This window comes from Eleutherodactylus coqui, chromosome 5 (genome assembly GCF_035609145.1).
Source record: "Eleutherodactylus coqui strain aEleCoq1 chromosome 5, aEleCoq1.hap1, whole genome shotgun sequence".
NCBI classification, from domain to species: Eukaryota; Metazoa; Chordata; class Amphibia; order Anura; family Eleutherodactylidae; genus Eleutherodactylus; species Eleutherodactylus coqui.
Genome location: NC_089841.1, coordinates 8,065,698 through 8,080,277, shown reverse-complemented (window position 1 = coordinate 8,080,277; position 14,580 = coordinate 8,065,698). Strand labels below are relative to the sequence as shown.

The following is a 14,580-nucleotide window of genomic DNA, read 5'->3' as shown; positions in this document are numbered from 1 at the left end:
CCTTTAACAAGTTGCTCAAAGGGATATCAAGTCAGTTCAGGCCCAGTGCCCACGGACAGATTATCGCTGCAGAATTCACAGCCAGACGCCCACCGCGAACTCTGCAGCAATGTCTGTCCATAGACCAGCCATGTTAAAAGATTCTCCCCTGCCCAGTCGCGGGGGGGAAAAAAATGCAGCATGCTCTATTTTGTGTGGAAACTCGCATGGACGGCTTACATTGCAGTCATTGGAAGCCATCTAAAGGAAGGCGAATCCAAAATGTCAATTTTTAAATCGCTGTGAACTCACGTTATCGCTGGCGCCACGGCAGCATCCTGCACTGTGCATACGCGCTGCCCAAGACGCCACTGAAACCGGATTGGTGAGCATAGGGTCTCTGGGGGGCATCAGGTCTGATTTCGCAGTCGGGATCCCACCTGGCCATGGGCATGAGGCCAAGGACTAAAGTTCCTACAGTTCTTTATTAGTTAACATTACTAACATGTAAATAAAGAGTTATTATTTCTACGTGTTTAATTAATAAACCAGTTATTGTAAACATCCAGTTCATCATTGCGAAAAAAGACAACCACAATATATGGGAGACTGAGACCCCACGTCCACGGAAGTGTAACAATGCCGTCCACAGCTGAGGGTTAGTCATGAAACGGCGATCTGTCTTAGTGTTTTAGAGAAACGCAGAGTATAGCGTGTGTAAAGAGACCTGGAGACTCGCCTAGAGGAGGATTGTTCTGGTAGCGCGCAGTGTACCTCCAAGAATATTCAGGATCGACCCTCGACTTCATCGAACAGCAGGACACATCTATCAGAGTGTTGCACATGGAGCAAATTCATGAACGGCTCATCGGATCCGTACTGCTCCAATGAAAAAAAGAAGGAAAAGTGTGCGCGCTGTGACCGTCAAATGGCATTTTCTAGCCAGGGGCTTGAATGGATTGGGTTGCTCCCCGAAAACCATTGCCGAAACCCATTTAAGAAAAAGAAGAGGCTATTCAGGGCAAAAAATTGAGGAAATGAGCTGCACCACTAGTCGGTGGAAGACTGATCTTTCCACAGACTAATCGATGTTTGGGTCTTGGAGGCACAAGTTCATTCCTGGTATGACCGGTGGCAGCTTCATGCTTACATGAAGCTCACAGTCTAGCATGAAGGAGGCTCCAATGTAGTCTGGGGATGCTTTGGAGGCAATGTGGTTTATGACTCGCTAACAATTGAAGTTGTAGACTGTTCAGTTCTGCCACAGCATCTTGGTGCCGTGCCATGCCTACCAGCAACTGGTTTAGTGGTTGTAACTTCACACTACAGCAAGAGAATGACCCAAAACACCAGAACTTACCTCCCATCTGTGCAAAAAGGATGTTCAGTCAAAAGGACTGAAGAACGTGGCTTGATGACGCAAGAGTCCTAAATGCACTTGAACTACTGTGAGATCATCTGGACAAGGGTGTTCAAGATGTGGAAGCTATGAGCCAAAATCCCATTTGGGAATTACTAAAGGGACGTGAAATACAATCAGAGATGGAACTAGATAAGTTGGGCGACAGTTCGCACTGCTGTGATTGTTTCTAAAGGTGGACACATGATGGGAGAACAAGTTAATCTCTTGACGACGTGGATATTTTTTGTTTTCTCCCCACTCTCAAAAAATCTGAACTTTTTAAATATTTTTTTTTTGTTTATGTAGCTTACTGAGGGCTTATTTGAGGTGGGAATGAGTTGTATTTTCCAGCGGCGCCATTTCATGTACAATATAATGTGCTGAAAAACATTCAAAAATTTGTGTTTTTGGTGCAACAAGATGCCCTAACTCTATTCTATGGGTCAGTACTGTGACAACAAATATATACCGTATATACTGGCGTATAAGCCGACTTTTTCAGCACATTTTTTTTATGCTCAAGTGAGGTTCTTGAAAAATATTTAAAAATCTATACTTACCTCTCCACTGCTGCCAGGGGCTCAGTGCGTCTGGCCGCTTGGGTCCCGTCCCTGTAATGAAGTTCTTTCAGCAGGTGGAGATTTAAAATCCCTGGCTGCTGATAGAGCTGCGTCTCATTGGCTGAGCACTGCCTGTGATTGGTCACAGTGCTCAGCCAATCACAAGCAGTGCTCGGCCATTCCTTGAATTCATTCAAGCGGCTAGACGCGCCTGAGCCCCGGCAGTGGTGGAGAGGTAAGTATAGATTTTTTACTACAACTTGGGATGATTTTCACAGAAGGGCTTATATTTAAAGCCCTTCTCTGAAAATCACTGCGGGTGCTGGCTTATACTCGAGGCACCTAAGTTTTCCCAGTTTTTTTATGGTAAACTTAGGTGCCTCGGCTTATATTCTAGTATATACGGTAGTTATGCTACTTCAAAAAAAAAAACCTTTCTGTTTGCCGTCTTCCGACCACCATAACTTTATTTATCTATCAATGGGCTTGTGTGAAGGCTTTTATTTTGGGGGGGCAGCTGTAATTTCTGTTGGTACCATTTTGGGGTACAGATGAGCTTTTGATCATTTTTTTTCTGTTAGGTTTCTTTCTTGGAGACTGACCAAAAAAAGAGCAATTCTGAAACTATAATTTTTAGTTCATCATGCAGCATGAATAATGTGTTCCTAGATTGGATTTTTATGGCAGGCAGAAATACATGGCAGTCTTGGGGGTCTTCACAACGCGCCAGGATGCCATGACAGCTGAATGGCACCGCACCATCTCCTTCCACGGGGGAGCATTTGAGAGGCAGAGGATGTTCCCTCCCTCAGATGGGCCATTTAAATGCTGCGGTGAGAAGTGGGTTAATGTCCGGGATCTGCATTACCGCCACTGCAGCCGTATACGAAGTAGGCGCATACAACCCCAGGAATCACTTGTATACGATGTGTGTGAATGTAAAACAATCCATGTTCATCCAACTACAGAGAAATCAGCAGGTTGTATTGACACTAATGAGCGGTAATGTACCGTAATCTGTTATGTTGTACTGAATGACTCCATATGTCAAATCAGGAGGAAGATCTGACCATTATTAAAGTGGAGGTAGAAGAAGTGATGATGATGGCCGATCACCCCCGTCAGAGTGAAATGGAGGAGATTCCAGTAAATCGTACCACAGGTATGTAGTAATGGATGGAGAACGTCAATGAAGAGCTTTCTTAAAGGGCCTGTCTAGAAAATTAATAAAAATGGCCGCTGTCAGTGTAACCTGTGAGAAACCAGTCTTAGAATGTAACTCATCGGGCTGATGAGACCTGAAGGAGGGAGGCCATGGGTGGTGGAGGCAGGTAGAGCCTAACCCCAAACTGCGTGTTCCTTTCAGGCTGGCAAGGAAAAACCATGTGGTGTTAAGGTCCCTCTATACAGAACGATTGTCGAGCGCTGAAGCACCCAACAGCAGCCCAACAAGTGAGCGATTCTTGCTCCTTCGGGCCCCATGTGCACACGGGAAGAAATATACTGATAATTGCTAGTTTTCCAAGAGTCAATAATGGCCAGAATAATTGCTCAAAGTATCCTAAGGCGCTCTGCTCCTCCCCCCTCAGGTCCCAACCCCCTCTACCGATATTCTAAGAGAGGTTTCCAACGTTTTTTGGGTTTTTTTCTGTACCCAGTAATGACGCGCCCTCTTTTCGTTTCACTGACTCACCACTAATTCTCTAACTTCCCGATGTCAAACAAACATGAAATTTCGGCAGGAGCATTCTTTAGGTCCTAAATGGGAAACGTAAAGGGGTCACAGCCTGATTATTTAATGCTAATTGCACCCCTATGTAATGTAACTTTCCGGTGTCGTACAAGCCTGAAATTTGGTGCGAGCGCATATATAATATAATGTGTGTATGTAATATTATACACGCTCATTGTCAGTAACATTCCTCACCTAGAAGTTGTCGGATGGATGAAACTTTCTCTCTGTGATTTGTAACATTGATGTAAATGATTACAATATCAGAGCAAAAGGATTATTTATTGTGGAAAACTGACCCCTTGTAGGGAGGCTCTACTACCCTGATGTACCGCCTCTAGCTTGGCTACAAGATGTGATACAGGTGCGCATGGAGGCTCCAGTACCCTGTTGTACCACCTCTAGCTTGGATACAAGATGTGATAGGGGCAGGCATGGAGGCTCTAGTACCCTGTTGTACCACCTCTAGCTTGGATACAAGATGTGATACGGGCGGACATGGAGGCTCTAGTACCCTGTTGTACCACATCTAGCTTGGATACAAGATGTGATACGGGGGGCATGGAGGCTCTAGTACCCTGATGTACCGCCTCTAGCTTGGATACAAGACGTGATACAGGCAGGCATGGAGGCTCTAGTAACCTGTTGTACCACCTCTAGCTTGGATACAAGATGTGATACGGGCGGGCATGGAGGCTCTAGTACCCTGTTGTACCGCCTCTATCCTGGATACAAGATGTCATACATGCGGGCATGGAGGCTCTAGTATTCTTTTGTCCCACCTCTAGCTTGGATACAAGATGGGATACGGGTGGGCATGGAGGCTCCAGTACCCTGTTGCACTGCCTCTAGCCTGGATACAAGATGTGATACAGGAGGACATGGATGCAAACTCGTAGGCTATAAAAGTTGGCGTCCCAGATGGTCCCATACAGGTTATATTGGCAATAAATCTTGTGCCCGGGCAGCACAGAAGTGTCACATGTTTTTCATCTTTAATACTATTCTCTTTAGGGGCTCTCAGGATCTAAGAGTAAGGCAGGCTTCACATGGGTGACACAATCGCGCAATTTTTCAGCAATGCGATCGCGTACGAAAACACATTTGTGAAACCCGTGGCTTTCAATGGTTTCCTTCACATTAGCAATGTTTTCACTAATGCAATGTTGTGAGAAAAAAATCGTGGCCGCTCTATCTTTGTGCTATTTTGTACCTCACGTTTCCCTCTGGAGCCTCCTTGTTTATCACATCGCAAAGCACAAACTTACGATTGTTTTGAGCGACGTGATACATTTTTAACATTAGAAGCTCCTATTGACCTTCTCTTGATAAAATTCTGCAGGCAGCAGCGATGCATGATTTTGCACACGAAAAAAAGCATTGCTGACGCTCAAAAATTGCGTGAAGAAAGCTGCGATATCACCGTGTGAAAATGGCCTAACTAACACTCTGCTGGTAGCAAGGAGGGCCTTACAAGCTCTGATGAAGAGTAGATTCCCCCAGATGCAATTCATAGCTCCTCATCTGGGAGACAAACTACTAAATGTCCAAAACCAATCAAAAAGTCAGCAAAAAAAAGTCTAAAAAGGACAGAGCTTCCTGAAGCAAGGCAAATATGTGTTATTCGGGAAGGATAGGTAAATTATGGAAACAGTATTTTTGAAAAACTTTCAGAAAAAGTTCAGGATTTTACGCCAGTAAGGCTTTTTGAGTTCATTTCACTTGATCCACTTGAGTTTATTGCTGATGAAACTGGAAAGTATGCCCCCCTCAATGGCAAAATAATCCTGCCTTTTATCTTTCAATGGGTGATTTGCGAATATTTATTGGGTTTCTTATATTTTCTGGTTATCACACTCTACCCAGCCAAAAAGATGACTGCTCAGAAGAAGATTTGATGGATCCTTTGGTCAAAAATCCGATGACACAAAAAAACATATCTTCAAGGGAAAGCTATGTTACATTTTGCCGATAACAGTGAAGCTAACGCTAACCAGAATGATCGAGTATTCAGGATACGGAAGCTCATAACAAAAGTGAACCACAGTTTTCAGAAAGACAGCATCTTTGATGAAAGTTTGTCAATTGCTGAGATGATAGTGAGATATTATGGGCGCTCTTCCCTAAAGCAATTTATCAAAGGAAAGCCAGTACGATTTGGATACAAGTTTCGGGCATTATGTGGCACCGATGGCTTTTACTACAATTTCGACCTTTGTGGTGAAGAAGTACCCAGCCAAAATGATGCGACTCCTAAAGATAGTCTAGGGTCTCAAGTGGTCAAAAAAATGCTACTGCCCGTCCAAGATCACAACAGCCACAAAATAGTTTTTGATAACTTTTTTCACCAGCTATGATTTGTTAGTTAACTTGACAAATTTAGGCATTCGAACAAGTGGGACAATTAGGGAAAACCGTACTGCTTACTGTCCCCTTGTATCTAATGAAATAATGGAGGACAGGCTATTACCATTTTTATTTTGATAGCGATTCTACAGTGGAAAGACAACAGATGAGTTCAGTGGCATCTAATTGTGGTACTATTGAACCGTTGGCATCCGTGTCAAGGCATGGCAGGGGACAAAGAGACAATGGGAGGAGTTGCTAGGCATGACTGGATATTAGAAAAGCATTGTAAAGCTATACGGGGAAAGAAATAGTATTGGCCTATCTTCACTAGAATTATGGATATGGCTGTGGTCCGTGCCGTTACCATCTACAATAAGGTGTCAACTAAGAAGAAAAGTGTCAAAGATTTCAGACGATATATCGCCGTCGCCTACCTCAAACTTGGAGTCAATGCGCGACGCAGTATTGGTCGGCCAATGACCACACAATCTTCTAGGGTAAAAACATTAGATAGTGGGAGGTTAGATGGAGAAGGACACTTTACTGGAAAAAGAGAAAAGCAAAGAAGGTGTTGGTTCGCTAACTGCAAAGGCAAACCTCTGACTTTCTGTACAAACTGTGGTGTTACCTTATGCACACAATGTTTCCCGAAGTTTATAAGTAATTACTGTCTGATTAATATTGTATATTAGTAAGTTTCTTTATCTGTCTATTTTTGAATATATATAAGTGTAATATTGTCTTAACCCCTTGAGTGGCGGGTTTCCTACCACCCTGTCAGACCCACCAGAGCAGGTTTTTTAAAATGGTCTAATCATTGAATTTCAACTAGTTTTGCAGTTGCGTCTCAAGAGCCATAACTTTTTCATTTTTCCATTGACATGGCCGTATGAGGGCTTGTTTTTTGCGGGACAAGTTGTGATTTTTTTAAACAGGGGGGAGGAAAAAAAGAAATGGGGAAAAAAGAAAAAAAGGGGCCATGTCATTAAGGGGTTAAATAATGTATTAACTTCCTTCTCTGGGTCATTACGACGCACACGGATACCACATGTGTGATTGTATTTTTGATTTTTTACAAAGTAAAGGGAGACAAGTGTTGTTTTTATTTTTTTAATAATTTTTTTACTTTTTTTTTTTTAATTTTAAAAAAAATTTATTTATTTTTTCTCCCTTTAGGGGACTTCCACAGGGACCCATCAGGACCCCTGATCACATTCCGGGGTTCTGATGGTGACAGCCCTTTACATGCTGCAGTGACAACCCTTTACATGCTGCAGTCACATAGACTGCAGCATGTAAAGGGTTAACACAGCAGAGATCGGAGGTTTTCTCTGATCTCTGCTGTAAGAGCAGGTACCTAGCTGTCCTCTGACAGCCAAGCACCAAGCTCTCCCTGCCACAGAGACCATCGGCTTGCTTCTGACAAGCCGATGGTCTCTATGGCAACCTGTAAACAAAGCAGGACATTGCCGACATGTCGGCAATATCTTCTGCTGGTTTTTCAAAGCCCTTGCTTTGTTCTCTGTGGGACTGTGCAGGCAGAGCACAATGTCACAGCTTGTGGCATTGTGCTCTGCAGCTCCCATAGTGATACATAGCCCGGAAATTTTCCGGGCGTGCCACTCAAGGGGTTAAACGATAGACCTGTGATTCATACAATCCTTGCACATTAGGGGGCAGCCTCCTATTTATAGGACAGTAAATATTAGGAGCGGTGAATGTCAGAATTGTTTCTACATTCAGGTAAATGCTGTTCTAGACAATATAAACCTCCTCAAATCGGTTTTTCAAAATAAAAAATAAAGATTTGCCACTTAACGGGAAAACTAATTTCATGGGCTGTTCCAGGAGGATGACGTTGTTATTCCCTATCCGCAGGATAGGGAATAACTTGCTGGTGGGTATCCAACCACTGGGACCCCCACTAATCCCCCAGAACTGGGGTCTGGTTGGTCTCCAAGTAAATGGAGCAGAGGTCATGCACTGCCACACTATTCATTTCAAGGGCAGCACCAGAAATTGCAGAGCTCAAATTGTTTGCAATTTCCAGTGCTCTCATTGAAATGATTGAAGCGGCGGCGCACATGCACAGCCTTGCTACATTCCTTTGGGAACTGAGCGGACCCTTCTCAGAATCTGTCCGGTCCCAGTAGTTGGACCCCACCAGTCGACTAATTCTTCCCCATCCCGAAGATAGGGAATAACTTCATCCTTCCAGAATAACCCTTTAAGGTTTAGATTGGCTTTTCTAATTTTTTTTCTAAGCAGTTACTTTCATAGCAGTTGCCTTCCTTTTGCCCACGCCCCAAACATTCTACAGAAGATGGGTTTCATTGTTTGGATATTAGGAGGTGCCCTATCCAATACTAAAGCAATTTCAGGATTGTCATAAAAGCCATAAAACCTCATTGGGGTCCAGAAAGGCAGCAGGATCTCAGAGAGGTAAACAAGTGGCTCCGGAGTTGGTGTAAAAAAGATGGGTTTGGGTTCCTGGAGAACGGGGCTGACTTTGCTGTCGGCTACAGGCTCTACCATAGGGATGGGCTGCATCTCAATGGGGAGGGTGCAGCTGTGCTGGGGGAGAAGATGGCTAGAAGGCTGGAGGAGTGTTTAAACTAGAGACTGGGGGGGGGGGGGGCAAGTAGTCAGTGTAGCTAGCGACCTGGGTCTAAGCAATGGGGATGGGGGTCGAGCAGGGGGTGGGGTTAGTACAGTTAGAACTAACAGAACCGCCGCCAATAGTACCATTATTAGCAAAATGAATATAAAGATCAACAGCAACCGTATAAATTGTATGGCAACGAATGCAAGAAGTCTGATCAGTAAAGTGGGTGAGCTTGAAGCGAGAATGACCGATGAAAACTATGATATAGTCGGAATAACGGAAACCTGGCTTGATGATAAGTGCGATTGGGCGGTGAATTCACAGGGTTACAACCTCTTCAGAAGAGACCGTGGAGAACAAAAAGGGGAAGGGGTATGTCTGTACGTTAAATCGAACTTGAAGCCGAGGCTACGGGAGGATATAGGAGTAGGAAACGAACAGGTGGAATCTCTGTGGGTAGAAATACAGGGAGGGAAAAATAAAATCTTGATGGGGTTTTTCTATAGACCACCAAAAGCAACAGAAGAAACAGAAACTTTATTAAGGCAGATAGAAGAGGTGTCAAACCGCAACAAAGTAATTATCATGGGGGACTTTAATTATCCAGATATAATATGGGAAAACGAAACCTGCAAATCTCATAGGGGTGATAAGTTCTTGAAAACCATTAACGATAACTACCTTACCCAACTTGTGCAGGAGCCAACGAGAGGGAGGGCCATTCTGGACTTAGTACTAACTAACAAACCGGACCAAATAAAGGGGGTACAGGTTGGGGGGCACTTGGGGAACAGTGACCACAATATAATCAACTTCCAGCTGTCATTCAATAGGAAGCCTTATCAGGGAGCGACGAATAAACTAAACTTTAGTAAAGCAAAATTTGATCATCTTAGAACTACTATCGGTAACATTAATTGGGACAACCTTAAAAATAATAGTCCATTCCCCCTCCACTCCTACTACTGTTTACTAATTCTAATATGCCGTAAATAGTTTACAACTGGACAATCCCTTTAACGCACCTTAGTGTTTATAGTCCTAGAGCAGGGGCCTTCCAGCTGAAAACTCCTCTTAGAACATCCAAATTCTGTTGTTGGCACCTTCAGGCCACCAGAGAGGAATCTGATAACCTCGCGGCTGCTGTGATTTTCTATTGCAGATGTTTCCTATCAGAAAACAGCCTTTCACTGAACAAGTTTCATACCTCTCATTTAGCTGGCAGCTACCAGCTGATAGCTCGTATCTCTTAATTACTATTCCAGATATGTTGGCAGAGGATGGGCATAATTGCTAAACGAACTTGTGGTGGTCAATATTTTTTTTCATGTTTTTTCAAGTTAAGTTTATGTAATCCAAGTATTGTCTTGGTGTAGACCACAAGCCTAGGCTTTGTTACTGCTAAAATGTAATGTGCTGAAGAAGGAATTAAAGGGGTTGTCTCGCGGCAGCAAGTGGGTCTATACACTTCTGTATGGCCATATTAATGCACTTTGTAATGTACATCGTGCATTAAATATGAGCCATACAGAAGTTATTCACTTACCTGCTCCGTTGCTAGCGTCCTCGTCTCCATGGTTCCGTCTAAATTCGCTGGCAGCTTGCTTTTTTAGACGCGCTTGCGCAGTCCGGTCTTCTGCTCTCAGCACGAGCTGCTTCAGCCTGCTAGCCGCTACAGCTCTTCTGCGCATGCGCAGACGAGCTGTCACTTCTCGGGAGCGCGCTGGAGCGGCCATTCTGCTACCATCCTCTCTTAGAGGAAGGTGCAGAAACTTGAGCCGCCCAGCTGTCCCGAGAAGCCGCCCAGCTGTCCCGCCGTCCTGCCGCCCAGGTAAGTGATGGGCCGGGGGGGGGCTGCCGCTGGGCCGGGGGGGCCTTTGTCTGTTGTCAGGGGTCTAGCGCCGGTTACCTGCTGCCTGGCGGTGGGTGACTGTGTGCCGTGGTCGGCCGCGTTCAATCCAGGGGTCCGGTTGGCGGCTGCGGGGCGTCTGGTTGTCAGGGAGACACAGCTGGTAGCGTCTCAGGAGCGCGGACGTCGGGCTACAGCAAGCGATGGGAAAAAAGCCGGCGGCCATCTTGGGAAAATTTTTATAAGTTGCTGGAACTGTAAGTACAAACCAGCTAGAAAAGTCATTTACAGGGGGGCTTAGTAATGTATGCTTAATAAGGGGGACTGGGCAAAAAAAAAAAAATCACTGCTTCCTCGAGACAACCCCTTTAACTTGCAGTTTTTGGTGGCGTTTACTTAGAGCCTCAACCAGCAGTGGATTCAAAAGCCACGGCTTATAGTGTACTACTTCTTTTGGCTCAAAAAACTGGACCCGAAACTACAGTTAAGACTGCATGTTTCCTTCAGTCTAATGCGAATGTTAAATTTGTCTGTGGCTTAAAAAAAAAATTACTAATATCAATGTTTTTTGTACTTCTATAACAGAAACTCGCTCCATGGGAAACTTCAGGTTGTCAGAAATTTATGAAGATATTCCACAGCCCACCTTAGGAGCAAACCTTGTTGATGTACATCCACACGTTCACAGTACAGATCGGTCATATCCTATTGATGCAGAATCTTCTAATCGATCACATATTGTGACTACAAGTACAAGTTTGACAGGGGCTGAAAGCGGTCCTGGTGATAAACAGCTCAAAAAATTCTCTGGGCCTTTTGCACACAGAGTTCACACAGGGGAGAAGCCGTACTCCTGCTCAGAATGTGGAAAGTGCTTTACAGATAAATCTAGTATGGTTAGACATGAGAGAACTCACACAGAAGAGAAAGCATTTTCCTGTTTCCTATGTGGGAAGTGTTTTATAGATAAATCAAGTCTTGCTAGACATGACCGAATTCACACAGGAGAAAAACCATTTTCATGTTCGCTATGTGGGAAGTGCTTTACAGATAATTCAAGTCTAGTCAGACATGAGAGAACCCACACAGGAGAGAAATTGTATTCATGTTCAGAATGTGGGAAATGCTTCACACATCAATCAGATCTTGTGAAACATCAGAGAATTCACACAGGGGAAAAGCCGTATTCCTGTTCAGAATGTAAAAAGTGCTTTACGGAAAAATCAAGTCTGGTTAAACATCAGAGAATTCACACTGGAGAGAAGCCGTTTTTATGTTCAGAATGTGGAAAGTGTTTTACCCATCAGTCAGATCTTGTTAAACATCAGAGAAGTCACACAGGGGAGAAGCCATATTCATGTTCAGAATGTGGGAAATGTTTTATATATCAATCAGATCTTGTTAAACATCAGAGAAGTCACACAGGGGAGAAACCATATTCATGTTCAGAATGTGGGAAATGCTTTGTTACTAAAGCTAGACTTAGAAATCATCAGAAAAGTCACACAGGGGAGAAGCCATTTTCGTGTACGCTGTGTGGGAGATGCTTTATAAAGAAATCAAATCTTGTTACTCATGAGAGAATTCACACAGGAGAAAAGCCGTATTCATGTTCAGAATGTGGGAAGTGTTTTGCTCAAAGATCAACTCTTGGTAAACATCAGAAAACTCACACAGGAGCGAAGTCCCATTCAGGTTCATAACATGGGAAATGAGTTCTCCATAAAGCCAGACTTTGGGATCATCAGAGAATTCACACAGGGGAACAGATATTTTGATGAACTATATGTGGAAAAATGTTTTACAACAAAGTAAAATTTTGCCATTCCACGCAGAATTTACACGCCTAATAAACCACATTTTTGGTTGGAATGTAGCAAATGTTACAAGTGGAAAAATAAAGGTTACTTATAGCCGTAACAGTCAATAAGCGTGTTGGGGGTTTTGTTTTGGTAAAATTAGCGTCAATCTGCTAAATTATACTTCCCTGAGGTCATCTGTGATTGATATCCATAGAGGAAAAGTATTTTGGTTGTAGGGGAAAAAAGAGCTTTATTATCAAAGGGGTGAGGCTGAATGTGTCACCAGGAATGTTGCTTACTGCTTAAAGCGGTTCGTAGTGCCATGGATGTAAAGGAGGTGAAGAAACCAAGATCCATCCAGGATGACATGTTTCAGAACTCAAAGCACAGAAAAAAGTGTTCTTGATAAATTCCAGTCTCAACGAGTTGGTTCTAGATGGGTGGAAGAAAGCAAAGAAGAGGCTAATGGTGTCCAACTTGACCCTATGAATAGAAATACAGACTATATGTCACCTGCACCTCAAAAACCTCCCCAGAAGCAGACCTTTTCTTTGTGTAGATGCAGCAAAAGTTATTGTTGCCCTGATCCATTCTCACCTTGACTACTGTCATCCACTACTGATTGCTTATCCCCTAAATGCTCCCCTCTCCAATTCATCCTGGATGCAGCAGCCAGACTTCTCTTTTTGTGAGCCACCGCATCGATTGCCTCTCTGCTTTAGAGCCTTTTTACGTGGGCTGACAGTCTTTTAAATGACTGCTCAAGTTCTGATGTCACTCGCGCAGAGCATTCAAACTAAAAGACTTGCCGTGGGCTTCTCGTCCATTTCTCCTTCCGTGCTTCACCTCCTTTGGGAAGTGCCAAGCGGGGACCATTTACACTGCATGAGAACCCAGCGAGGTTTTTTTTTTTTTCAGCTGACCTCTCAGTTATCTTAAACAAGCGCAAACAAGTGGGCGATTTAAAAAAAAAATTCCCTGCTATTACCCTGAATGATAATCACTCAGATTAATTTGTTTTAACGAACTTTGAGCGATAATCGTTACATGTTAATGGTCCTTTAGAATACAAATTAAACTGATCACTGTCATCCATAAAGCTCTCCACGGTGCTGCCCTATATCTGCTCCATCATCTCTGTTCAACACTTGGCCGTGTTTTTTGTTCTGCTAATGACTAATAGATTAAGTTCCACCATAGTTCAAACCTCCCACTGCTGTCGCTAAGGCTTTACCTGAGCTGCATCCGTTCCCTGGAATGCGCTACCCCAGACTATCAGGTTAATCACCACTATCCATAATTTTAAAAACCCATCTCTTTAGGGGAGGCATATTTTATTCCATATTCTTTCCCATTTATCCCATTACTACACCCTCTCTCAGCACAGTATCCACCCCCCCCAAACGCACTATAAAATTGTACATAGAGACTGGCTGGTGATCGGCACATACAGCTTTACGTATGCTACCATATTTATTAAATATATGGTGGATCCATTGTACAGAGCAAGTAGTTTTATACATCTTGTGTAACCCTTAACTCCTCGTTGATTTAAGCTCTGCCGCCTAACCCTAATGCCCCTTCCTCCCTAATGCCTCATAGACTAAACAAACTCTTACGTCACCCTTATTTCTTCTTAGATTGTAAGCTCTGGTGAGCAGGGCCATCAATCTTATTGTTCAGATTGTTAATAGTTTAATTATGGAATGCCTGACTTTGTACATTTCCTCAGAATTGTACAATGTGGTAGAATATGTTGGTGCTATATAAATAAAAACAACTATTAAACATTCTGGGAGGCTTCTGTAAACATCTGTGGCCTGTTCTCTGGGTGAATCAACTGGAGAGCCGCCTACGATCAAAGGCATCTAGAGGACAAGTAATTTAGCCAATTCTCACAGGATCCCTCACCGATGCCTCAGTGTTATTCCGCATTCATTTTTCGTGGGTAGGGAGGACACTGAAAGATAGATTTATTTTAGCCCATTTCGTTGTAAAAAAAATTCTTTTTTCCCAGGTCATCTATTTTTATACATTTATTAAATCAGCCTTTTTGATACCCAGTTATTGGTTTTTAATATTTGCATTTTATGGTGCATGATATTGATTTAGTTGGTAATGAATATATTAGTCATTAAGGTATTTATCTGTAGGGCTTTTATATTGTATTCATTTACTGAAGAGGATGGGAATTTAATGAAATGTGTTGATGTTTACAGTAAAATGTAGTATATAGGTTGGATATGGTATTCATTACATAGAACGGGAGCTGAATTAAACAGTTATTATATGACGTATATAG

At 43.2% G+C, this 14,580-nt stretch overlaps 1 protein-coding gene across 2 annotated transcripts in view; it reads left to right on the top strand.

The window, feature by feature from the left end:
• LOC136627281 (oocyte zinc finger protein XlCOF22-like) overlaps nucleotides 1–14,071 on the top strand; it is a 49,026-nt gene extending 34,955 nt beyond the window's left edge. For both annotated transcript variants that reach the window (XM_066602265.1, XM_066602266.1), the window contains 2 exons: nucleotides 2,998–3,103; nucleotides 11,062–14,071. In XM_066602265.1, coding sequence (XP_066458362.1) covers nucleotides 2,998–3,103; nucleotides 11,062–12,179 — 1,224 coding nt within the window. In that variant the 3' untranslated portion in view covers nucleotides 12,180–14,071. The remainder of the gene's footprint in view (nucleotides 1–2,997; nucleotides 3,104–11,061) is intronic.
• The last annotated feature ends 509 nt before the right edge of the window (nucleotides 14,072–14,580 follow it).